The 25,186-nt window shown below is 45.2% G+C and overlaps 2 protein-coding genes across 2 annotated transcripts; one reads left to right on the top strand and one right to left on the bottom strand.

The window, feature by feature from the left end:
• Positions 1–1,984: 1,984 nt before the first annotated feature.
• On the top strand, positions 1,985–21,158 carry LOC110504913 (glyoxylate reductase/hydroxypyruvate reductase). Its single transcript, XM_021583785.3, has 9 exons — positions 1,985–2,249; positions 2,749–2,879; positions 13,967–14,039; positions 17,465–17,581; positions 17,792–17,880; positions 18,028–18,129; positions 18,249–18,384; positions 18,497–18,627; positions 19,674–21,158. Exons 1-9 carry the CDS (start codon positions 2,185–2,187, stop codon positions 19,793–19,795), a joined length of 966 nt encoding a protein of 321 aa, XP_021439460.3. The 5' UTR covers positions 1,985–2,184; the 3' UTR covers positions 19,796–21,158.
• Positions 21,159–21,260: 102 nt separating this feature from the next.
• Positions 21,261–24,312, bottom strand: LOC110504912 (zinc finger and BTB domain-containing protein 5). The gene is made up of 2 exons (XM_021583784.3): positions 24,187–24,312; positions 21,261–23,739 (listed from the first exon to the last, which is right to left on the bottom strand). The coding sequence occupies exon 2, from the start codon at positions 23,731–23,733 to the stop codon at positions 21,622–21,624; it is 2,112 nt and encodes a 703-aa protein (XP_021439459.3). The 5' UTR covers positions 23,734–23,739; positions 24,187–24,312; the 3' UTR covers positions 21,261–21,621.
• Between the last annotated feature and the right edge of the window lie 874 nt (positions 24,313–25,186).

The raw sequence follows: 25,186 nt of genomic DNA, 5'->3' as shown, positions 1-25,186 counted from the left end.
CCCCCCCCCCCCGCAGCTACTCGCCCAAGCCTCTCCAGGTTCTCCTTTACCCAAATCCAGATAGCAGATGTTCTGAAAGAGCTGCAAAACCTGGACCCGTACAAATCAGCTGGGCTTGACAATCTGGACCCTCTATTCCTGAAACTATCCGCCGCCATTGTCGCAACCCCTATTACCAGCCTGTTCAACCTCTCTTTCATATCGTCTGAGATCCCCAAGGATTGGAAAGCTGCCGCAGTCATCCCCCTCTTCAAAGGGGGCGACACCCTGGACCCAAACTGTTACAGACCTATATCCATCCTGCCCTGCCTATCTAAGGTCTTCGAAAGCCAAGTCAACAAACAGGTCACTGACCATCTTGAATCCCACCGTACCTTCTCCGCTGTGCAATCTGGTTTCCGAGCCGGTCACGGGTGTACCTCAGCCACGCTCAAGGTACTAAACGATATCATAACCGCCATCGATAAAAGACAGTACTGTGCAGCCGTCTTCATAGACCTTGCCAAGGCTTTCGACTCTGTCAATCACCGTATTCTTATCGGCAGACTCAGTAGCCTCGGTTTTTCGGATGACTGCCTTGCCTGGTTCACCAATTACTTTGCAGACCGAGTTCAGTGTGTCAAATCGGAGGGCATGCTGTCCGGTCCTCTGGCAGTCTCTATGGGGGTGCCACAGGGTTCAATTCTCGGGCCGACTCTTTTCTCTGTATATATCAATGATGTTTCTCATGCTGCGGGCGATTCCCTGATCCACCTCTACGCAGACGACACCATTCTATATACTTCCGGCCCGTCCTTGGACACTGTGCTATCTAACCTCCAAACGAGCTTCAATGCCATACAGCACTCCTTCCGTGGCCTCCAACTGCTCTTAAACGCTAGTAAAACCAAATGCATGCTGTTCAACCGTTCGCTGCCTGCACCCGCACGCCTGACCAGCATCACCACCCTGGATGGTTCCGACCTTGAATATGTGGACACCTATAAGTACCTAGGTGTCTGGCTAGACTCTAAACTCTCCTTCCAGACCCATATCAAACATCTCCAATCGAAAATCAAATCAAGAGTCGGCTTTCTATTCCGCAACAAAGCCTCCTTCACTCACGCCGCCAAACTTACCCTAGTAAAACTGACTATCCTACCGATCCTCGACTTCGGCGATGTCATCTACAAAATTGCTTCCAACACTCTACTCAGCAAACTGGATGCAGTTTATCACAGTGCCATCCGTTTTGTCACTAAAGCACCTTATACCACCCACCACTGCGACTTGTATGCTCTAGTCGGCTGGCCCTCGCTACATATTCGTCGCCAGACCCACTGGCTCCAGGTCATCTACAAGTCCATGCTAGGTAAAGCTCCGCCTTATCTCAGTTCACTGGTTACGATGGCAACACCCATCCGTAGCACGCGCTCCAGCAGGTGTATCTCACTGATCATCCCTAAAGCCAACACCTCATTTGGCCGCCTTTCGTTCCAGTTCTCTGCTGCCTGTGACTGGAACGAATTGCAAAAATCGCTGAAGTTGGAGACTTTTATCTCCCTCACCAACTTCAAACATCTGCTATCTGAGCAGCTAACCGATCGCTGCAGCTGTACATAGTCTATTGGTAAATAGCCCACCCATTTTCACCTACCTCATCCCCATACTGTTTTTATTTATTTATTTTTCTGCTCTTTTGCACACCAATATCTCTACCTGTACATAACCATCTGATCATTTATCACTCCAGTGTTAATCTGCATAATTGTAATTATTTGCCTACCTTCTCATGCCTTTTGCACACAATGTATATATAGACTCCCCTTTTTTCTACTGTGTTATTGACTTGTTAATTGTTTACTCCATGTGTAACTCTGTGTTGTCTGTTCACACTGCTATGCCTTATCTTGGCCAGGTCGCAGTTGTAAATGAGAACTTGTTCTCAACTAGCCTACCTGGTTAAATAAAGGTGAAATAAAAATAAATAAAAAAATCTCCGTCTATAATCGATTGCAGTACTACGCATGTGCAATGTTGTCTGACCCCAACAGACTTCCTGGTTCAACAGCGTGTGCACACGTTGAAATGTCATCGTGAACACTAAACAATCCGCAAATTTAGCTACATCTGTTATAGGATTCGGGTCGTTATTTCAAGCAGTACTTCTGACTTTTTCCGTCAATCGGAGGACGCACAGAGATCATGAAGGTTTTCATAACAAGACGCATCCCACAGGAGGGAATGAAGATTCTGTCACAGGCTGGAGTGTATGCAGGTTTCACTTTATAGTTTGCTATGATCAGCTTGGTAGCTAGCCTAATGAGTAGCTCATGCGCTGGCACTTTTAATCTATAATGCATGACATGCCAGTAGTGTTATAATTGTGTTACTTAATTCTAGTGCTAGTCTACTTCTTGCTGTATAAATTCATTGGACACACAGGAAGCGGAGGGTAATGTTACACCTTGTTCTAAAAGTGAAAGTTCATTGGAGTTGTTTATGACCTTTATTCCAGGTCACACATTATAGCGGGTTCTCTGAAGGCGTTTTTGTAACACTTACAAACGTCTATGTAACATTTGGTTTAGGTAATGAGGTATAATAAAGACTAAAGGTAGGGGAAGGTATGGGGGGGAAACAGACCTTGAAAAAAAAGCACACAGACAATGCAGAATATGTGGAGAGTACTGTACAATGAAGTAAATGTTGTAAATTGTCTTGGTCTCTCATTTGAATCTGGTCATCTCCCTGTTTCCATGGAAACAGATGTAAAGTGTCACTGTGGGACTCTGATGAGCCTGTTCCGAGGGCAGAGCTTCTGAAGGGCGTGGAGGGGGCCCATGGGCTGCTGTGCCTCCTGTCGGACAAGATCGACACAGAGGTTCTGGAAGCAGCAGGTACACTGGAGATAATCTGGACCAGATTAACTCAAACAGCACTTCTGAGTATTTTCCAATACAGTACCAGTCAAAAGTTTGGACACACCTACTCATTCAAGTGTTTTTCTTTATTTTTACTATTTTCTACATTGTAGAATAATAGTGAAGACATCAAAACTATGAAATAACACATGGAATCATGTAGTAACCAAAAGTTAAACAAATCAAAATATATTTGAGATTCTTCAAAGTAGCCACCCTTTGCCTTGATGACAGCTTTGCACACTCTTGACATTCTCTCAACCAGCTTCATGAGCTTTATTTGTTTGTAACTTAGTTTTTAACTTATTTTGTACATAATGTTGCTGCTACCGTCTCTTATGACCGAAAATAACTTCTGAACATCAGGACTGCGATTACTCATCACGGACTGGCAGAATCCTTTTTTCCTCTTAACGAGTCTGACGTGAATTATATACTGCTTCCTCGGGAACAGGCCCAGATCCCCGTGATTTGCGTGAAGAGGAGGCAGAGAAAAATGGTCCAGAGGGCGGGCTGCCTTCTGAGAATTTGTAGGTGATCAAATTAACCTCCACTTCCTTCCGTTTTGCTAGAAAATGTCAAATCTTTGGAGAATAAAATCGATGACCTACGCAGAAGATTAAACTACCAACGGGACATTCAAAACTGTAATATCTTATGCTTCATGGAGTAGTGGTTATACACTGTACCGGAAGGACAGAACAGCGGCGTCTGGTAAGACAAGGGGACGGCGGACTATGTTTTTTTGTAAATAACAGCTGGTGCATGATATCTAAGGAAATCTCAAACTATTGCTCACCTGAGTACCTCATGATAAGCTGTAGACCACACTATCTACCTAGAGAGTTTTCATCTGTATATTTTGTTGCTGTCTACATACCACCACAGACTGAGGCTGACACTAAGACAGCATTGAATGAGTTGTATTCCGCCACAAGCAAACAAGAAAATGCTCACCCAGAGGCGGCGCTCCTCGTAGCCGGGGACTTTAATGCAGGGAAACGTACATTTGTTTTACCAAATTTCTATCAGCATGTTAAATGTGCAACCAGAGGTGAAAAAAACTCTGGACCACCTTTACTCGACACACAAAGCTCTTCCTCGCCCTCCATTTTGCAAATCTGACCATAATTCTATCCTCCTGATTCCTACTTACAAGCAGAAATGAAAGCAGGTGACTAGATCAATAAAAGTGACTAGATCAATACAAAAGTGGTAAGATGAAGCAGATGCTAAGCTACAGGACTGTTTTGCTAGCACAGACTGGAATATGTTCCGGGATTCCTTCGATGGCATTGAGGAGTACACCACATCAGTCATTGATGATGTCATCCCCAAAGTGACTGTACATACCCCAACCAGAAGCCATGAATTACAGGCAACATCTGCACTGAGCTAAATGCTAGAGCTGCTGCTTTCAAGGAGTGGGACTCCAACCCGGAAGCTTCTAAGAAATCCTGCTATGCCCTCAGACGAACCATCGGATGTGGCAGGGTTTGCAAAACATTACAAAGGGAAGCACAGCCGAGAGCTGCCCAGTGACATGAGCCTCCCAGGCGAGCTAAACTACTCATAAGCTTGCTTGAGGCAAATAACACTGAAACATGCATGAGAGCATCAGCTGTTCCGTAAAGACTGTGTGATCATGCTCTCCACAGCCGATGTGAGTAAGACCTTTAAACAAGTCAACGTTCACAAGGCCGCAGGGCCAGACGGATTACCAGGACGTGTACTGAGAGCATGCGCTGGCCAACTGGCAAGTGTCTTCACTGACATGTTCAACCTCTCCTGTCCCATTCTGTAATACCAACATGTTTTAAGAATGCATGTGCCCACGAACACTTAAGGTAACCTGCTTAAATGACTATTGACCCATAGCACTTACGTCTGTAGCCATGAAGTGCTTTGAAAGGCTGGTCATGGCTCACATCAACACCTTTATCCCAGAAACACTAGAAAACACTAAACCCACTCCAATTTACATACCGCCCCAACAGATTCACAGATGATGCAATCTCTATTGCACTCCACACTGCCCTTTCCCACCTGGACAAAAGGTGGGAAAGGGCAGTGTTCAACACCATAGTGCCCTCAAAGCTCCTCAATAAGCTAAGGACCCTGGGACTAGACACCTCCCTCTGCAACTGGATCCTGGATGTCCTGACGGGCCGCCCCGGGTGGTAAGGGTAGGTAACAACACATCCACCATGCTGATTCTCAACACAGGGGCCCCACAGGGGTGCGTGCTGTACTCCTTGTTCACTCATGACTGCACGGTCAGGCACGACTCCAACACCATCATTGTTTGCCTATGACACAACAGTGGTAGGCCTGATCACCGACAACGACGAGACAGCCTATAGGGAGGAGTTTAGAGGCCTGGCCGTTTGGAGCCAAGACAACAACCTCTCCCTCAACGTGATCAAGACAAAGGAGATTGACGGGGCTGCAGTGGAGCAGGTTGAGAGCTTCAAGTTCCTTGGTGTCCACATCACCAACAAACTAACATGGTCCAAGCACACCAAGGCAGTTGTGAAGAGGTCACGACAAAACCTATTCCCCTTTAGTAAACTGAAAAGATGTGCCATGGGTCCTCAGATCCTCAAAAGGTTTTACAGCTGCACCATCGAGAGTATCCTGACTGTTTGCGTCACCACCTGGCATGGCAACTGCTCGGCTTCCGACCGCAATGCACTACAGAGGCTAGTGCGAACGGCCCAGTACATCACTGGGGCCAAGCTTCCTGCCATCCATTACCTCTATACCAGGCGGTGTCAGGGGAAGGCCCTTAAAATTGTCAAAGACTCCAGCCACCTTAGTCATAGACTGTTCTCTCTGCTACCGCACGGCAAGCGGTACTGGAGCGCCAAGTCTAGGTCCAAGAGGCTTCTAAACAGCTTCTACCCCCAAGCCATAAGACTCCTGAACATCTAATTAAATGGCTACCCAGACTATTTGTATTGCCCCACCTCCTCCCTCCCCCTCTTTTATACCGCTGCTACTCTCTGTTGTTATCCTCTTGGCGCACCGATCCCTTTAGCGGGATCATTTTCGTCAACATCCGCTGAATTGCAGAGCTCCAAATTCAAATTAAATTACAAAAAATATTAAATTTTCATGAAATCACAAGTGCAATATAGCAAAACACAGCTTAGCTTGTTGTTAATCCACCTGGCGTGTCAGATTTCATAAAAGCTTTACAGCGAAAGCAAACCAAGCGTTTATGTTAGGACAGCTCTCTCAGCAGACAAAACATTACAAACAGCTAGCAGCAAAGTAGATTGGTCACGAAAGTCAGAAAAGCAATCAAATTAATCGCTTACCTTTGATCTTCGGATGTTTGCACTCACGAGACTCCCAGTTACACAATAAATGTTTGTTTTGTTCGATAAAGATTATTTTTATATCCAAAAACCTCCATTTGGTTGGCGTGTTTTGTTGAGTAATCGACAGGCTTGTGCAGGTCACGACGGGCAGATGAAAATTCCAAATAGTATCTGTAAAGTTTGTAGAAACATGTCAAACGTTTTTTATAATCAATCCACAGGTTGTTTTTACAATAATATTTCAACTGGGCGGTAGAGAGGGAGAAAAGGTCCAAGCTGCTCTCGCATGCAAAACTCTGGGGACACACAGCTATCCACTGACAAGATGTGATCAGTCTCGCTAATTTTTCAGAATAAAAGCCTGAAACTATGTCTAAAGACTGTTCACACCTTGTGGAAGCTATAGGGAAAGGAATCTGGTTGATATCCCTTTAAATGGAGGACAGGCGTGCAGTGGAAAAGAGAGGTTTCAAAATAACTGCATTTCCTGGTTGGATTTTCCTCAGGTTTTCACCTGCAATATTAGTTCTGTTATACTCACAGACAATATTTTGACAGTTATGGAAACTTTAGAGTGTTTTCTATCCGAATCTGCCAATTATATGCATATTCTAGCATCTGGGCCTGTAAAATAGGCAGTTTAATTTGGGTATGTTTTTCATCCAAACATCAAAATACTGCCCCCTAGTCTCAAATCACATTTATTTATACAGCCCTTCTTACATCAGCTGATATCTCAAAGTGCTGTACAGAAACCCAGCCTAAAACCCCAAACAGCAAGAAATGCAGGTGTAGAAGCACGATGGTTAGGAAAAACTCCCTAGAAAGGCCAAAACCTAGGAAGAAACCTAGAGAGGAACCAGGCTATGAGGGCTGGCCAGTCCTCTTCTGGCTGTGCCTGGTGGAGATTATAACAGAACATGGCCAAGATGTTCAAATGTTCATAAATGACCAGCATGGTCAAATAATAATCACAGTAGTTGTCGAGGGTGCAGCAAGTCAGCACCTCAGGAGTAAATGTCTGGTCTGGGACAGGTAGCACGTCCGGTGAACAGGTCAGGATTCCATAGCAGCAGGCAGAACAGTTGAAACTGGAGCAGCAGCACGGCCAGGTGGACTGGGGACAGCAAGGAGTCATCATGCCAGGTAGTCCTGAGGCATGGTCCTAGGGCTCAGGTCCTCCGAGACAGAGAGAGAGAAAGAAAGAGAGAATTAGAGAGAGCATACTTAAATTCACACAGGACACTGGATAAGACAGGAGAAGTACTCCAGATATAACAAACTGACCCTAGCCCCCCGACACATAAACCTCTGCAGCATAAATACTGGAGGCTGAGACAGGAGGGGTCAGAAGACACTGTGGCCCCATCCGATGATACCCCCGGACAGGGCCAAGCAGGAAGGATATAACCCCACCCACTTTACCAAAGCACAGCCCCCACACCACTAGAGGGATATCTTCAACCACCAACTTACCATCCTGAGACAAGGCCGAGTGTAGCCCACAAAGATCTCTGCCACGGGGGGACGCCAACCCAGACAGGAAGATCACGTCAGTGACTCAACCCACTCAAGTGACGCACCCCTCCTAGGGACGGCATGAAAGAGCACCAGTAAGCCAGTGACTCAGCCCCTGTAATAGGGTTAGAGGCAGAGAATCCCAGTGGAGAGAGGGGAACCGGCCAGGCAGAGACAGCAAGGGCGGTTCGTTGCTCCAGAGCCTTTCCGTTCACCTTCACACCCCTGGGCCAGACTACACTCAATCATATGACCCACTGAAGAGATTCGTCTTCAGTAAAGACTTAAAGGTTGAGACCGAGTCTGCGTCTCTCACATGGGTAGGCAGACCATTCCATAAAAATTGAGCTCTATAGGAGAAAGCCCTGCCTCCAGCTGTTTGCTTAGAAATTCTAGGGACAATTAGGAGGCCTGCGTCTTGTGACCGTAGTGTACGTGTAGGTATGTACGGCAGGACCAAATCGGAAAGATAGGTAGGAGCAAGCCCATGTAATGCTTTTTAGGTTCGCAGTAAAACCTTGAAATCAGCCCTTGCCTTAACAGGAAGCCAGTTTAGGGAGGCTAGCACTGGAGTAATATGATCACATATTTTGGTTCTAGTCAGGATTCTAGCAGCCGTATTTAGCACTAACTGAAGTGTATTTAGTGCTTTATCCGGGTAGCCGGAAAGTAGAGCATTGCAGTAGTCTAACCTAGAAGTAACAAAAGCATGGATTAATTTTTCTGTGTAATTTTTGGACAGAAAGTTTCTGATTTTTGCAATGTTACGTAAATGCAAAAAAGCTGTCCTTGAAACAGTCTTGATATGTTCGTCAAAAGAGAGATCAGGGTCCAGAGTAATGCCGAGGTCCTTCAGTTTTATTTGAGACGACTGTACAACCATTAAGATTAATTGTCAGATTCAACAGAAGATCTCTTTGTTTCTTGGGACCTAGAACAAGCATCTGTTTTGTCCGTGTTTAAAAGTAGAACGTTTGCAGCCATCCACTTCCTTATGTCTGAAACACAGGCTTCTAGCGAGGGCAATTTTGGGGCTTCACCATGTTTCATTGAAATGTACAGCTGTGTGTCATCCGCATAGCAGTGAACCTCTCAAGAGGTTATCATCTATGCATAGTCACTTTAATAACTCTACCTACATGTACATATTACCTCAACTAACTGGTGCCTCCGCACATTGACTCTGGACCGGTACCCCCCTGTATATAGTCTCGCTATTGTTATTTTACTGCTGCTCTTTAATTACTTGTTACTTTTATTTTTTATTCTTATCGATATTTTTTTAAACTGCATTGTTGGTTAGGGACTAGTAAGTAATCATTTCACTGTCAGGTCTACACCGGTTGTATTTGGCGCATGTGACTAATAACATTTGATTTGAGTTAGTCACCTGGAATGCATTTCAATTAACAGGTGTGCCTTGTTAATTTGTGTTATTTCTTTCCTTCTTAATGCATTTGAGCCAATCGGTTGTGTTGTGACAAGGTAGGGGTGGTATACAGAAGATAGCCCTATTTGGTAAAAGATCAAGTCCATATTATGGCAAGAACAGCTCAAATAAGCAAAGACAAGCGACAGTCCATCATTACTTTAAGATGTGAAGGTCAGTCTATGCGGACAATGTCAAGAACTTAGAAAGTGCAGTCGCTAAAACCATCAAGCGCTATGATGAAACTGCTTCTCATGAGGACCGCCACAGGAAAGGAAGACCCAGAGTTACCTCTGCTGCAGAGGAGAAGTTCAAATCAAATCAAATTTTATTTGTCACATACACATGGTTAGCAGATGTTAATGCGAGTGTAGCGAAATGCTTGTGCTTCTAGTTCTGACAATGCAGTAATAACCAACAAGTAATCTAACTAACAATTCCAAAACTACTGTCTTATACACAGTGTAAGGGGATAAAGAATATGTACATAAGGATATATGAATGAGTGATGGTACAGAGCAGCATAGGCAGGATACAGTAGATGGTATCGAGTACAGTATATACATGAGGTGAGTATGTAAACAAAGTGGCATAGTTAAAGTGGCTAGTGATACATGTATTACATAAGGATGCAGTCGATGATAAAGTACAGTATATACGTATGCATATGAGATGAATAATGTAGGGTAAGTAACATTATATAAGGTAGCATTGTTTAAAGTGGCTAGTGATATATTTACATTTCCCATCAATTCCCATTATTAAAGTGGCTGGAGTTGGGTCAGTGTCAGTGTCAGTGTGTTGGCAGCAGCCACTCAATGTTAGTGGTGGCTGTTTAACAGTCTGATGGCCTTGAGATAGAAGCTGTTTTTCAGTCTCTCGGTCCCAGCTTTGATGCACCTGTACTGACCTCGCCTTCTGGATGATAGCGGGGTGAACAGGCAGTGGCTCGGGTGGTTGATGTCCTTGATGATCTTTATGGCCTTCCTGTGACATCGGGTGGTGTAGGTGTCCTGGAGGGCAGGTAGTTTGCCCCCGGTGATGCGTTGTGCAGACCTCACTACCCTCTGGAGAGCCTTACGGTTGTGGGCGGAGCAGTTGCCGTACCAGGCGGTGATACAGCCCGCCAGGATGCTCTCGATTGTGCATCTGTAGAAGTTTGTGCGTGCTTTTGGTGACAAACCGAATTTCTTCAGCCTCCTGAGGTTGAAGAGGCGCTGCTGCGCCTTCTTCATGATGCTGTCTGTGTGAGTGGACCAATTCAGTTTGTCTGTGATGTGTGTATGCCGAGGAACTTAAAACTTGCTACCCTCTCTACTACTGTTCCATCGATGTGGATAGGGGGGTGTTCCCTCTGCTGTTTCCTGAAGTCCACAATCATCTCCTTAGTTTTGTTGACGTTGAGTGTGAGGTTATTTTCCTGACACCACACTCCGAGGGCCCTCACCTCCTCCCTGTAGGCCGTCTCGTCGTTGTTGGTAATCAAGCCTACCACTGTTGTGTCGTCCGCAAACTTGATGATTGAGTTGGAGGCGTGCGTGGCCACGCAGTCGTGGGTGAACAGGGAGTACAGGAGAGGGCTCAGAACGCACCCTTGTGGGGCCCCAGTGTTGAGGATCAGCGGGGTGGAGATGTTGTTGCCTACCCTCACCACCTGGGGGCGGCCCGTCAGGAAGTCCAGTACCCAGTTGCACAGGGCGGGGTCGAGACCCAGGGTCTCAAGCTTGATGACGAGCTTGGAGGGTACTATGGTGTTGAATGCCGAGCTGTAGTCGATGAACAGCATTCTCACATAGGTATTCCTCTTGTCCAGATGGGTTAGGGCAGTGTGGTTGAGATTGCATCGTCTGTGGACCTATTTGGGCGGTAAGCAAATTGGAGTGGGTCTAGGGTGGAGGTGATATGGTCCTTGACTAGTCTCTCAAAGCACTTCATGATGACGGAAGTGAGTGCTACGGGGCGGTAGTCGTTTAGCTCAGTTACCTTAGCTTTCTTGGGAACAGGAACAATGGTGGCCCTCTTGAAGCATGTGGGAACAGCAGACTGGTATAGGGATTGATTGAATATGTCCGTAAACACACCGGCCAGCTGGTCTGCGCATGCTCTGAGGGTGCGGCTGGGGATGCCGTCTGGGCCTGCAGCCTTGCGAGGGTTAACACGTTTAAATGTCTTACTCACCTCGGCTGCAGTGAAGGAGAGTCCGCATGTTTTCGTTGCAGGCCGTGTCAGTGGCACTGTATTGTCCTCAAAGCGGGCAAAAAAGTTATTTAGTCTGCCTGGGAGCAGGACATCCTTGTCCGTGACTGGGCTGGATTCCTTCTTGTAGTCCGTGATTGACTGTAGACCCTGCCACATGCCTCTTGTGTCTGAGCCGTTGAATTGAGATTCTACTTTGTCTCTGTACTGACGCTTAGCTTGTTTGATAGCCTTGCGGAGGGAATAGCTGCACTGTTTGTATTCGGTCATGTTACCAGTCACCTTGCCCTGATTAAAAGCAGTGGTTCGCGCTTTCAGTTTCACGCGAATGCTGCCATCAATCCACGGTTTCTGGTTAGGGAATGTTTTAATCGTTGCTATGGGAACGACATCTTCAACGCACGTTCTAATGAACTCGCACACCGAATCAGCATATTCATCAATATTGTTATCTGACGCAATACGAAACATGTCCCAGTCCACGTGATGGAAGCAGTCTTGGAGTGTGGAGTCAGCTTGGTTGGACCAGCGTTGGACAGACCTCAGCGTGGGAGCCTCTTGTTTTAGTTTCTGTCTGTAGGCAGGGATCAACAAAATGGAGTCGTGGTCAGCTTTTCCGAAAGGAGGGCGGGGCAGGGCCTTATATGCGTCGCGGAAGTTAGAGTAACAATGATCCAAGGTTTTTCCACCCCTGGTTGCGCAATCGATATGCTGATAAAATTTTGGGAGTCTTGTTTTCAGATTAGCCTTGTTAAAATCCCCAGCAACAATGAATGCAGCCTCCGGATAAATGGATTCCAGTTTGCAAAGAGTCAAATAAAGTTCGTTCAGAGCCATCGATGTGTCTGCTTGGGTGGGGATATATACGGCTGTGATTATAATCGAAGAGAATTCTCTTGGTAGATAATGTGGTCTACATTTGATTGTGAGGAATTCTAAATCAGGTGAACAGAAGGATTTGAGTTCCTGTATGTTTCTTTCATCACACCATGTCTTGTTAGTCATAAGGCATACGCCCCCGCCCCTCTTCTTACCAGAAAGATGTTTGTTTCTGTCGGCGCGATGCGTGGAGAAACCCGCTGGCTGCACCGCCCCCGATAGCGTCTCTCCAGTGAGCCATGTTTCCGTGAAGCAAAGAACGTTACAGTCTCTGATGTCCCTCTGGAATGCTACCCTTGCTCGGATTTCATCAACCTTGTTGTCAAGAGACTGGACATTGGCGAGAAGGATGCTAGGGAGTGGTGCACGATGTGCCCGTCTCCGGAGTCTGACCAGAAGACCGCCTCGTTTCCCTCTTTTTCGGAGTCGTTTTTTTGGGTCGCTGCATGGGATCCACTCCGTTGTCCTGGGTGAAAGGCAGAACACAGGATCTGCGTCGCGAAAAACATATTCTTGGTCGTACTGATGGTGAGTTGACGCTGATCTTATATTCAGTAGTTCTTCTCGACTGTATGTAATGAAACCTAAGATGACCTGGGGTACTAATGTAAGAAATAACACGTAAAAAAACAAAAAACTGCATAGTTTCCTAGGAAAGCAAAGCAAGGCGGCCATCTCTGAGTTAACTGCACCTCAGATTGCAGCCCAAATAAATGCTTCACAGTGTTCAGGTAACAGACGAATATCAACATCAACTGTTCAGAGGAGACTGCGTGAGTCAGGCCTTCACAGTCGAATTGCTGCAAATAAACCACTACTAAAGGACACCAATAATAAGAAGATACTTGCTTGGGCCAAGAAACACGAGCAACAGACATCAGACCGGTGGAAATCTGTCTTTTGGTCTGAGTCCAAATTTGAGATTTTTGGTCCCAACCACCATTGTCTTTGAGATGCAGAGTAGGTGAACGGATGATCTCTGCATGTGTGGTTCCCACCATGAAGAATGGAGGAGGAAGTGTGATGGTGTGGAGGTGCTTTGCCGGTGATACTGATGGGACTATCATTTGTTTTTCAACAGGACAATGACCCAACACCTCCAGGCTGTTGAAGGAGAGTGATGGAGTGCTGCATCAGATGACCTGGCCTACACAATCACCCGACCTCAACTCAATTGAGATGGTTTGGGATGAGTTGGACCGCAGAGTTGAGGAAAAGCAGCCAACATGTGCTCAGCATATGTGGGAATTCCTTCAAGACTGTTGGAAAAACATTTCAGGTGAAGCTGGTTGAGAGAATACCAAGAGGGTCCAAAGCTGTCATCAAGGCAAAGGCTGGCTACTTTGAAGAATCTCAAGTATAAAATATATTTGGATTTGTGTAACACATTTTTGGTTACTACATAATTCCATGTGTTTTTTCATAGTTTTGATGTCTTCACTATTCTACAATGTAGAAAATAGTTTTAAAAAATAAAGAAAAACCCTTGAATGAGTAGGTGTGTCAAACTTATGACTGGTACTGTATATTTAAGGTTTATTTTGAATTGTACCCATTTGCAGCTAAAAGCTGAATTGCAGCATACATATGCCTACATAAGTAAGTGAATTTAATCTGTAATTTGAGGCTGTTAGGTATGTATTATACTGTAAATGTGTTGTATGATAGTTCCCATTCTGTCTTCTCCTAACACGTAGCTATCGATTTGTGTTCAGGTCCAAACTTGAAGGTTATAAGTACCTTGTCTGTCGGATTTGACCACATGGCCATGGATGAGATCAAGAAACGGTAAGACTAACTACCAACTAGCTTGACTTGGGAGGAAAGAGGTGCAGGAGCTGTCTTTTTCTAAGTCAGTCCATTAGACTATGTTCACAGAAATTCTCAAATATTATGCTTCAGAGATCTGTTAATCAAATGTATTTATAAAGCCATTTTTAAATCAGCAGATGTCACTAAGTTCTGTATAGAAACCCACCCTAAAACACTAAACAGCAAGCAATGCATATGTAGAAGCATGGTGGCTAGGAAAAACTCCTGAGAAAGGCAGGAACCTAGGAAGGGAACTAGGTGGCCAGTCCTCTTCTGGCTGTGCGCGGTGGAAGGGTTCATACACATTTTGACAGATGGAATTTCATTACTTTCCCATGACTTTTAACCAAATTTCCATGACCAATAATTGGTTGCGGCCCTGTCGCCTACATGCAGAAAGTCAGCATAATTAAAGGCCTCTGGTCTCTTATCCCATGTAGGCCTACTATAATGGGAAGAAAAAGTATGTGAACCCTTTAGAATTACCTGGATTTCTGCATAAATTTGTCATAACATAGCATTACCTAACTTCTGTTGAGCTTCTATTGGCGGACAGATATTTTAACATTCTCCTGCAAAATGTCTTGATAAACTTGGGAATTATTTTTTTTGTCGATGATAGCAAGCTGTCCAGGCCCTGAGGCAGCAAAGCAGCCCCAAACCATGATGCTCCCTCCACCATACTTTATAGTTGGGATGAGGTTTTGATATTGGTGTGTTGTTCCTTTTTTTCCTCCATGCATAGTGTTGTGTGTTCCTTCCAAACACCACAACCTTAGTTACATCTGTCCACAGAATATTTTGCCAGTAGCGCTGTGGAACATCCAGGTGCTCTTTTGCAAACTTCAGACGTGCAGCAATGTTTTTTAAAGACAGCAGTGTCCTTATTCCATGGTGTCCTCCCATGAACACCATTCTTTTTTAGTGTTTTATGTATCGTAGACTCGTCAACAAAGATGTTAGCATCTACCAGAGATTTCTGTAAGTCTTTAGCTGACACTCTAGGATCCTCATTGCGCATTCTGCGCTGTGCTCTTGCAGTCATCTTTGCAGGACGGCCACGCCTAGGGAGATTAGCAACAGTGCTGAACTTTTTCCATTTATAGACTATTTGTCTTACCGTGGACTGACCGTCTTACCGTGGACTGACTGCCTTTAGAGATATTTTTGTAAACCTTTCCAGCTTTATGCAAGTCAACCATTCTTAATCTTAGGTCTTCTGAGATCTCTTTTGTTCGAGGTATGGTTCGGATCAGGCAATGCTTCTTGTGAATAGCAAAATCATATTTTGTGAGTGTTTTTTTTATAGGGCAGGGCAGCTCTAAACAACATCTCCAACCTTGTCTCAATGATTGTACTCCAGGTTAGCTGACTCATGACTCCAATTAGCTTTTGGAGAAGTCATGAGCCTCGGGGTTCACATACTTTTTCCAACTTACACTGTGAATGTTTAAATATTGCATTCAATATAGACAAGAAAAATACAATTTGTGTGTTATTAGTTTAAGCACACTGTTTGTCTATTGTTGTGACTTAGATGAAGATCAGATCTTCATCTATGTAAAAATGTATGCAGAAATCCAGGTAATTCCAAATGGTTCACATACTTTTTCTTGCCACTTTCCTGCCGTTGTGCCCTTTACCCCGTACAGAGTAGAATAACTGCACTGTTAGGCTACTGTATAAAATGTACGTGGTCACCCCTCCATCTGGAGAGCTACAGAGTGTGCAGGTTTTTGATCCTGCCCTGAAACGCACCAAAGTCTCCTAATCAAGTTCCTGTTGAGCAGCTAATGTTTAGGCTACAATTTGGAGCAGGGCTCAAAACAAAAACCAACACACCCAGTAGCTGTTGGCCACCCTCGATATAAAATATTGCAATATTACAACCAAATACTTTCAAAAATGTTTTTATTAAATTATTCCCTCATTCATTCCGTGAATCAGGGATAAAACGGATAAGGTAGGCTACTTCAAAGAAAGGTAGCTCACTAAGACATGTTTATCTATAATATTCATGTTTCAGGGGAGATCTATGCACAGCATCAGTTATTTGTCAATTAGGCTATTCTTCAAATTTTTTGCATTTTCGTATTTACATGGCTAGCCTACTGTTTAATAGCGGGGAATCACAGCTTTCAAATTATGGTGTCAGATTTATTTCCCAACAGTGTCGGTGAAAAGACAACAATGAGTCAACAACTTTAATTCTTGGGCATATAGTTAACTAGCGAGATAGCTTCTAGTGTGGCTAATTATGTTTTGAATTGGCTATATAGTTAGTCTATCATTATTTTATAGGCTACTTGCTGCTGAAATGTCTCTCTCTCCTCGGGCAAATGGCCCACTCACACTGGCACACATGCAGATAATGCACAGCACACACAGAGATGCGCTGAAGGCTATGCCTAATTCTGATCATGGCTGATATGTTGATTTTTAAGTGATTTGATAATATATTTGAAAAGGAAATCACAATATTGAAATAAAATTACCTGCCTCCCGGGTGGTGCAGTGATTAAGGGCGCTGTACTGCAGCGCCAGCTGCGCCACCAGAGACTCTGGGTTCGCGTCCAGGCTCTGTCGTAACCGGCCGTGACCCGGGAGGTCCGTGGGGCGACGCACAATTGGCCTAGCGTCGCCCGGGTTAGGGAGGGTTTTGGCCAGTAGGGAAATCCTTGTCTCATCGCGCACCAGCGACTCCTGTGGCGGACTGGGCGCAGTGCGCGCTAACCAAGGTTGCCGGGTGCATGGTGTTTCCTCCGACACATTGGTGCGGCTGACTTCCGGGTTGGATGGCGCTGTGTTAAGAAGCAGTGCGGCTTGGTTGGGTTGTGTATCGGAGGACGCATGACTTTCAGCCTTCGTCTCTCCCGAGCCCGTACGGGAGTTGTAGCGATGAGACAAGATAGTAGCTACTAAAACAATTGGACACCACGAAATTGGGGAGAAAAAGGGTAAAAAAAAAAAAAGGATGTTCATGACCTTAAGAAACCTAATTTGACAACTTGGAACATCGCATCCTGCTCATTCAGGCTGGCACATTCTCAAACTGGAACAGTCTACTGCCACGCATACACCGGATTCACAGACTAGCGGAAAATAAACTTGAACAAAGCAGAATCAGGATATGGATCCCCACTCTCAATTGCTATTCAATGCAGATCGAGCCTTCACCCCGCCTTCACTCCACTTTGATCAATCTTTTGTGTCTGGGCCGCTGATATGTCACTTTGTTTTATAGAGGAGCCGGTAAGCAGTTCCCGGAAAAATTTGAGGTGCCAGTACGGCGCTCCAGGCGGCTCCGGCCCAATTCAAGCAATGATTGTACGAACAAATACCTTCCTCACATCAGAAAGTCAGAAACTCTCATTGTGCCCTCTTCTCCATGTTCTGTGCAGAGGGGTGCGTGTGGGCTACACTCCAGACGTCCTGACTGATGCCACAGCGGAGCTGACCGTCGCCCTGCTCCTGGCTACAGCTCGGCGGCTACCAGAGGGCGTGGTGGAGGTTAAGAAGTCAGTGATCAATAAAAACACAGATGCATTTACTACATAAGACTTCAGTTTCAGATGATCACTCTTGACATGTTGTACATTGATACTTTAGGGATGTGTTGCTGAACCAAATTTATATCTACAATTAATATGAGCAAAACAGAATGTGTGTCCTCATTTCCCACTTTTTAACTCTCTCTCGCTTTCTCTCGCTTTCTCTTTCTCTCTCAGTGGAGGCTGGAGCACCTGGAAACCTCTGTGGTTGTGTGGTTATGGCCTGTCAGGCAGCACTGTCGGTGTCATTGGACTGGGACGCATAGGTAGTGACAGTGATTGATTGATACTGGATTCAGGGACTCCTGCCTTTTAGGCCTGTGGTCCATATAATCCATACTGTAGCTGAAAGGGCTGGACAAAATGTCTTACTAACTGATTGATTGTCTGGAGTCAATGCTGTTTTCGCTCAGGTATGGCCATTGCCAGGAGGCTGAAACCGTTTGGAGTGAAAAGGCTCCTGTACTCTGGAAGAACTGCCAAATCCTATGCTGCTGAGGTGGAGGGAGAATACGGTGAGCGGGGTTGGAGGGGCTATGGAAAACAGGAAAGTATAAGAGAGAGGGTGAGAATCAGATGAGGTGTTTATTTGGCTGTTTCTTCACCCTCTCTCCTCCCCTCCTCTCTGTTGCAGTGCCCTTGGACATGCTGGTGTCTGAGAGTGATTTTGTCGTGGTGTCCTGCGCCCTCACACCAGAGACCCAAGGCCTGTGTAACAAGGACTTCTTCAGCAAGATGAAGAACACCGCTGTCTTCATCAACACCAGCAGGTACTCCATTAAACACGTAGAGCAGTGCAAATCAAACCACACTGACTGCGTTTGGAAATGAGCACTGTTACAGTCATTCAAAGTTATAAAAATAGAGGTGTGTGTGTTATAGGGGTGCAGTGGTGAATCAGGAGGATCTGTACCAGGCTCTGTCCAGTGGTCAGATAGCTTGTGCTGGGCTGGACGTCACAACCCCAGAACCACTCCCCACCGACCACCCCCTCCTCACCCTCAAAAACTGTGGTGAGTATATGGAGACACAGGGATGGAAGCCAGTTTACTCTGTTTTATTGTCTATGATTCATCTCTAATCATTGTTGTGGTCTTTCCAGGGGAATCAAGAATACTCTCTTTTTTTTTACGTCTGCTCATTAAAATGAACCAGTTGCTTTTCCCCAGAGATGATTTATACTGAACAAAATATAAATGCAACATGTAACAATTTCAAATATTTTACTGAGTTACAGTTTTATGTAATGAACTCAGTCAATTGAAATAAATTAATTAGGCCCTAATCTATGGATTTTCACAATACTGGGAATACAGATATGCATCTGTTTGTCACAGATATGCATCTGTTGGTCACAGATACCTTTAAAAAATGGGCCTCACGATCTAGTCATGGTATTTCTGTGCATTCAAATTGCCTTCGATAAAATGCAATTGTGTTTGTTGTCCGTAGCTTATACCTCCCCATACCATAACCCCACCGCCACCACGTGGCACTCTGTTCACAACGTTGACATCAGCAAACCGCTCACCCACACGACGCCATGCACGTGGTCTGCGGTTGTGAGGCCAGTTGGACGTACTGCCAAATTCTCTAAAACAACGTTGGAGGCGGCTTATGGTAGAAAAATTCACATTAAATTATCTGGCAACAGCTCGGTTGGACATTCCTGCAGTCAGCATGCCAATTGCACACTCCCTCAAAACTTGAGACATCTGTGGCAGTGTGTTGTGTGACAAAACTGCACATTTTAGTAGCCTTTTATTGTCCCCAGCACAAGGTGCACCTGTGTAATGATCATGCTGTTTAATCAGCATCTTGATATGCCACACCTTTCAGGTGGATGGATTATCTTTGCAAAGGAGAAATCCTCACTAACAGGGATATAAACAAGAGAAATAAGCTTTTTGTGCGTATCGAACATTTCTGGGACATTTTTATTTCTGCTCATGAAACATGGGACCAACAGTTTACATGTTGTTTATATTTTTGTTCAGTGTATATTGTGCAATCCGATCATATCCCTGCTAATACTTTTCTCTCCTCTGTCCACCTGCAGTGGTCTTGCCCCACATTGGCAGTGCTACCTACTCCACACGTGGCATCATGGCAGAGCTGTCCGCAAACAATCTGCTGGCAGGCCTACAGGGCACAGACATGCCCAGCGAACTCAAATTCTAATGCTGCTCTACAACTTCTCAATTCTGCCTCGGTCCTCCTGTTAGAATTATTTTTTTATCAACCAATCAGTAGTCATTACCAGGGAAGGTAAAAGCCGTAAGTGACCAGGAAGGAATCTGTGTTAAGATTATTGCTGTTCTATTAAAGGAAAGATTCACCCATTTAGAATGTTATATCATTTTTGTGCATCTCTGAGCGATGTTCTATCGATTCCTGGGGATTTTCATGTGTATCTGAGCTATTCGCTGTTCAAACATGCAGAAATACAGCCAGTATGCCATGTTTTGCATCATAGAAATACAACGTCTTTAGTGTCATAGAAATACGTATGACGTCTTTAGTGTCATAGAAATACAGCCGGTATGACGTCTTTAGTGTCATAGAAATACAGCGGGTATGACGTCTTTAGTGTCATAGAAATACAGCGGGTATGACGTCTTTAGTGTCATAGAAATACAGCGGGTATGACGTCTTTAGTGTCATAGAAATACAGCCGGTATGACGTCTTTAGTGTCATAAATACAGCGGGTATGACGTCTTTAGTGTCATAGAAATACAGCGGGTATGACGTCTTTTGCATCATAGAAATACAGCCGGTATGACGTCCTTAGTGTCATAGAAATACAGCGGGTATGATGTCTTTAGTGTCATAGAAATACAGCGGGTATGATGTCTTTAGTGTCATAGAAATACAGGGGTATGATGTCTTTAGTGTCATAGAAATACAGCGGGTATGACGTCTTTAGCGTCATAGAAATACAGCGGGTATGACGTAAAATTTGCCCTTTCAGCTGTATTTATGCCTGCTTGAATGGCAAATAGATGCACAAAAACGGTATAACATTCAAAATGGGTGAATGTTTCCTTTAACATGCTCTCCCAACATGAAGGTAAACTTCTGCCTCTTGCTCTTACTGTTTTACAAGAAACAACTAACTTCTAAAATGTTACTTGAAAGAGGAAGTGTATAGTATTAGCGTTTTGAGAACATGCCTCAGTACACTTAACAGTACTCCTAAGGGTCAGCCATGACTTCCTTTTAAGGACGTAGAAAAGCACTACAATGTCTCTGCACACAATCCATTACTGGCCTTCTTGTTCTTATGAAACACTTGATCGAATTGTGTAAAACAGTAGTTGTAATGTTTTCTATTGTTCTCATGACAGTTTTGTGTTAACATATTGAGATATGGATCGCCATTGTCTATTTGTGCATAATTCTAAGAAACACTATCTCTAATTCATCTATGGTAAAACACCTCGCCTGTAATCATTGTTTGTTTCAAACCAGCTGATCACTCCCTCCCTCTAACATGGTCTGTCATTCTGGCTTTGTTGAATAAAGTAGAAATGTTGTACAGTATGTCGAAATGTGTGAACATGTTTCCCCCATAAGAAGAATTCTAGATCCATGCGTAAATGAACAAAGTTAGAATAGATCATTTAAAAGATAGTCAGGGATCAGTTTGGTTCCAATGTAGTTTAATTTGTATCACTGTTCAATAGTGATCCTACTGAGTAGTAGTGTAAAGATTATTTTAAAGAGTTCCATTCTCTCTGTTCTATGATGATACCATCACATTTCATGTAGTCGTCGTCTAGACAAACTACAGTACATTCTGCGCGTGCTTTCTAAAATCATCAACACAGTCAACATTTGTTTTCACATCAATATTAAAGTGTCTACTTCAACCATATTTATAACAATGACCAGGCAAACATAACCCTGATATGGCAGAACATTTTGAAATGAAAAATGTCAATGAGCTTTCTGACTGGTAGCACCGGCTGTTTTTCACAGTGTTTCCACCTGATTTCCCGGTCTCTCAGAGCAGCGTGGCAGGCAGGTGGCTGCTCTGCCAGCGTAGACAGGTGGTCTTGGAGTGTTTGTACAAATGGGACGACTGACTGAAGCGTTTGCCACACTTGAGGCAGGCGTAGGGCTTTTCTCCTGTGTGGACTCTGATGTGTTTCTTACAGTCAGTCAGGTTTAGGAAGGTCTTACAGCAGATCCGGCAGGCGTATTTCCTTGCCCCCTCCACTACCAGGACGTTGTGCTCCGTCATGGCCTTCTTACACTTTGAAAGGACGTCCTCTGATGCTCTGGTGAGGGCAGGGCGAGGAGCAGTATCCCCCCCTGCTGGACCGGAGGAGGAAGGATCCTGGGGTTGTCCATCTATCTGGCCCTCAGAGTTGGGGTTCACTTTTGGAGCGATGCGACGGTAAACTGGCAGCCCTAAGCTACCCCCAACTCCGGTCATCTCAGCCCTGGATGATCGGGAGAGGGATGTGCTCAAACTGAGGCTGCCCAAGGTGCCTACATCTGGCCTGATGCCCCTCAAGAAGCCCCCCAGAACATCCTGAGTCTGGGTGGACTGAAGGATGAATCCATCACTGAAACTGTGCCCCTCGCTACTGAGGAGCTGCTGGAAGGGGACGGAGGTTACTGGGAACATAAGGGAGGAAGAGGAGGTGTTTGTTGCCTCTGAGTTTTGAAGTGACCTAACAGCCTCATTGCTTTCTGCCTGAGCCTCACTGATGGTGGTGTTAATGAGACTGTCCTCTCCTAATGCCTCAAGCTGACTCCTGGGGTTGAGAATGCAGGAAAGGCCCAGGTCTTGGTTTCTGTCTAGGCCCTCATTATCAGACAACCCATCTCCTCCATCCGTGTTGTCTTGGAGTGGGAATGTGTCTGTCTGAGGATTGGAGCTAGATTGGGGGTTGGATGAGCTTGGGTCATTTCCCTTCGGGCTGAGTATGTCTTTCTCATCATTAACTGGCTCATCCTGATGATCCTCGGATGGGAATGGAGGATAATTGGACACACCTGGTGTGTCTGGATAAGAGTTCACCTGCTCACTCTTCACAACTACATCCATCTTATGATCCTCCTCTTCTCCATCTTCTCCCACTTTCACTTTAAACACAATCCCTCCATCCACCCGAGAACCCTTTGTGTGATCCTCTCCCCCATCATCCCGTGTCCCTCCCACATTACTATCTGATTGGCTAGGCAGCTGTACCTCTTCTTGTAAAGTCCCTTCATACTTCTCCTCCTGCTTCTCTGCACTTCCCCTCTCCAGGCAGAGGCACTTGTCTGTCTTCAGGGAGTCAGGGGAGTGAAGCTCATCACCCCCATTACTCCTGGAGACCCTTGGGCAGCCCTCCCCGTGATTCCCCTCAGACAGCCTGCACCCACTCTGCTTGCTGTTCAGCCTCTCCTCCTGAAACATTTGGGGAGAAGAGCTCTTGCGTTTGTGGTGACGCCGACCAGAGAAAGCTGCCAGTTGCTCCATGCTTCCATCTGCTCCAACCCCTCCGTCCCTGCCTCCAGCCTGGCTAGCATCCAACTCAGTCGCGCCAACGTCGAGGCTACCTTCCAGGGCCGATGTGACCAGGCTGAGCCCCAGCTGCTGGAGTAGGACAGATCTTTGCTGCCTGGAGTTGACCCCGGCCATGGCTGCTGCCTGGGATGGAGACAGCCTCAGGTGCTGCTGGTCCACTGCATGGCTGAACCGCTGCTGCTGCACTGGCAAACTCCAACCACGCGGGGGCGATGTGGGGAAGCTGCGGGAGGTGAGGTGGTGCTTGCAGGCCTTGACCACAGTGTTGAGGTGCAGGTGGGAGGCAGCCAGGAGCACATCCATTACGTTGGAGACCCCCAGAGTGAGAGTGGAGGTGTAGATCATGTCCAGCAGGGTGGAGAAAGCCTCAGGAGTCACTACCTCTAGATCCAGCTCCATCACACTGGCTCCTCCACCATCCCCCTCCACTGCATTCAGAAGGGCCCTGAAGTGTGTACTGCAGGCTGCCAGGACAGAGCGGTGGGCCCTGAAGTGTTGGCCCCCCACTACGATCACACAGTCACAGAGCTGACCACTGACACGCTGGTGGTTCAGCTGCTGGAAGATGTTCTCGAAGTGACCTGGGAAGTCCATCTTTGCCTGAGGATGAACATGAGGAATAGTCAAACTGAGTGATCAAGCTGACAAAAAAAAAATCGAATCATTCAATGCACTACACCCAGGCCAGTTTCCATACAATAGACTCAATGCTAGTAACAAAAAACTATAATGCAAATGTAATGTCTATGGACTAATTTAACTGGTATAAAGGTCTGACACTGTAGATCACATTTGTCCTTGCAAATATTAGTTACTAGTATGAAAAACGGAATAAAACCGGCATATCATCTTGCAGTGTCCCCATGCTCGTGCCTGAAATATAGACCAGAGGAGCTGGCTCACACTCGTTCAGTACAGCCCTCCTTTTACGTTTGTATCATTCGCTGAATGAATGAAAATGGCCCAGTTAGCTACATTCACTAACTAGCGAGCTTCTCAAATTGTAACAAAGCGACCAACGCAAAAAAACTACAATATTTGGCTTACTTTATCTGAAAATAGTCTTTAGCCTGCAGAAGATGTAAACTGGGAGGAGGCGGGCCCAAACATTTAATCTTAACAAAAACACGGAAGAACGCGGGCTCTCATCGGTCGTCACTAGTTACCACAGCCACAAAGTCATAAACCCCGCCCATTAAAAAATGTATCTTCTTTTAATGTGATTTTTTTTTATATAATCAAAAAACAGATGTTTAAGGATTAGATATAGTGAAACAGGTCAATTATGGTTTTCATTTTGACAGTTCGTTGCAAAAGTAATATATGTTGGTCTTTTAGTAGTAAATCTAGCTGTTTTTGCCCCTAGTGGTTCAACTCTACAATTGAAATCGTGACGTACAGGTCATCTCAAGGGAGGGGTTCGGTATGAAATACATACCCTTCTATATCTGCAGTGTATCTGTGAGCTGCATGGTACCACATTAAGGTTTACTATAAAAACAGGCAGTGATTGACTTTGCCAGGAGCTCACCAGAGCTGAGTACCAGCACCGTACATTTTCTACTGCTGTGGCTTTTTCTACTGCACCTAAATGTAAACAGTACCGCAACCAAAATGAGTACCAGCACCTATTTCAGGCCAAGTCAACCACTGAAAGCAGGTGACAGTGCGCCTTACTTGGCCATGGTCTTGGTAATAGAACGTGCTAATATACTGTATTTCGCATGATGCTTCCTTGACTAGACTACTGACATTACACATTAAAGGCCGTTAAGGCACATTTCCTCATATGACCAAATTCAACGTTTTTGCTTAGTGTTTCATACACCTCTATGTTTTTACGAAGAAAAAAACACGTTGGCTATGAGGATTACGCATTCGTAGCTACATCCATCGCAACAATAGATGACAATAATGGTGATTTGAACTCGTTTTTCCACCATTTATGACTGATTGGTGGCGCAGTCCTCTAAAACAGTTGGCTCATAGTCCAATGGTTGTGAATTCTAGTCCCACATGGGATACATATTATTATTTTCTCTCCTTT

Source organism: Oncorhynchus mykiss, chromosome 25 (genome assembly GCF_057628025.1).
Source record: "Oncorhynchus mykiss isolate SJ-2025 chromosome 25, ASM5762802v1, whole genome shotgun sequence".
In the NCBI taxonomy this organism is placed as follows: domain Eukaryota; kingdom Metazoa; phylum Chordata; class Actinopteri; order Salmoniformes; family Salmonidae; genus Oncorhynchus; species Oncorhynchus mykiss.
This window is presented reverse-complemented; position numbering and strand designations above follow the sequence as displayed.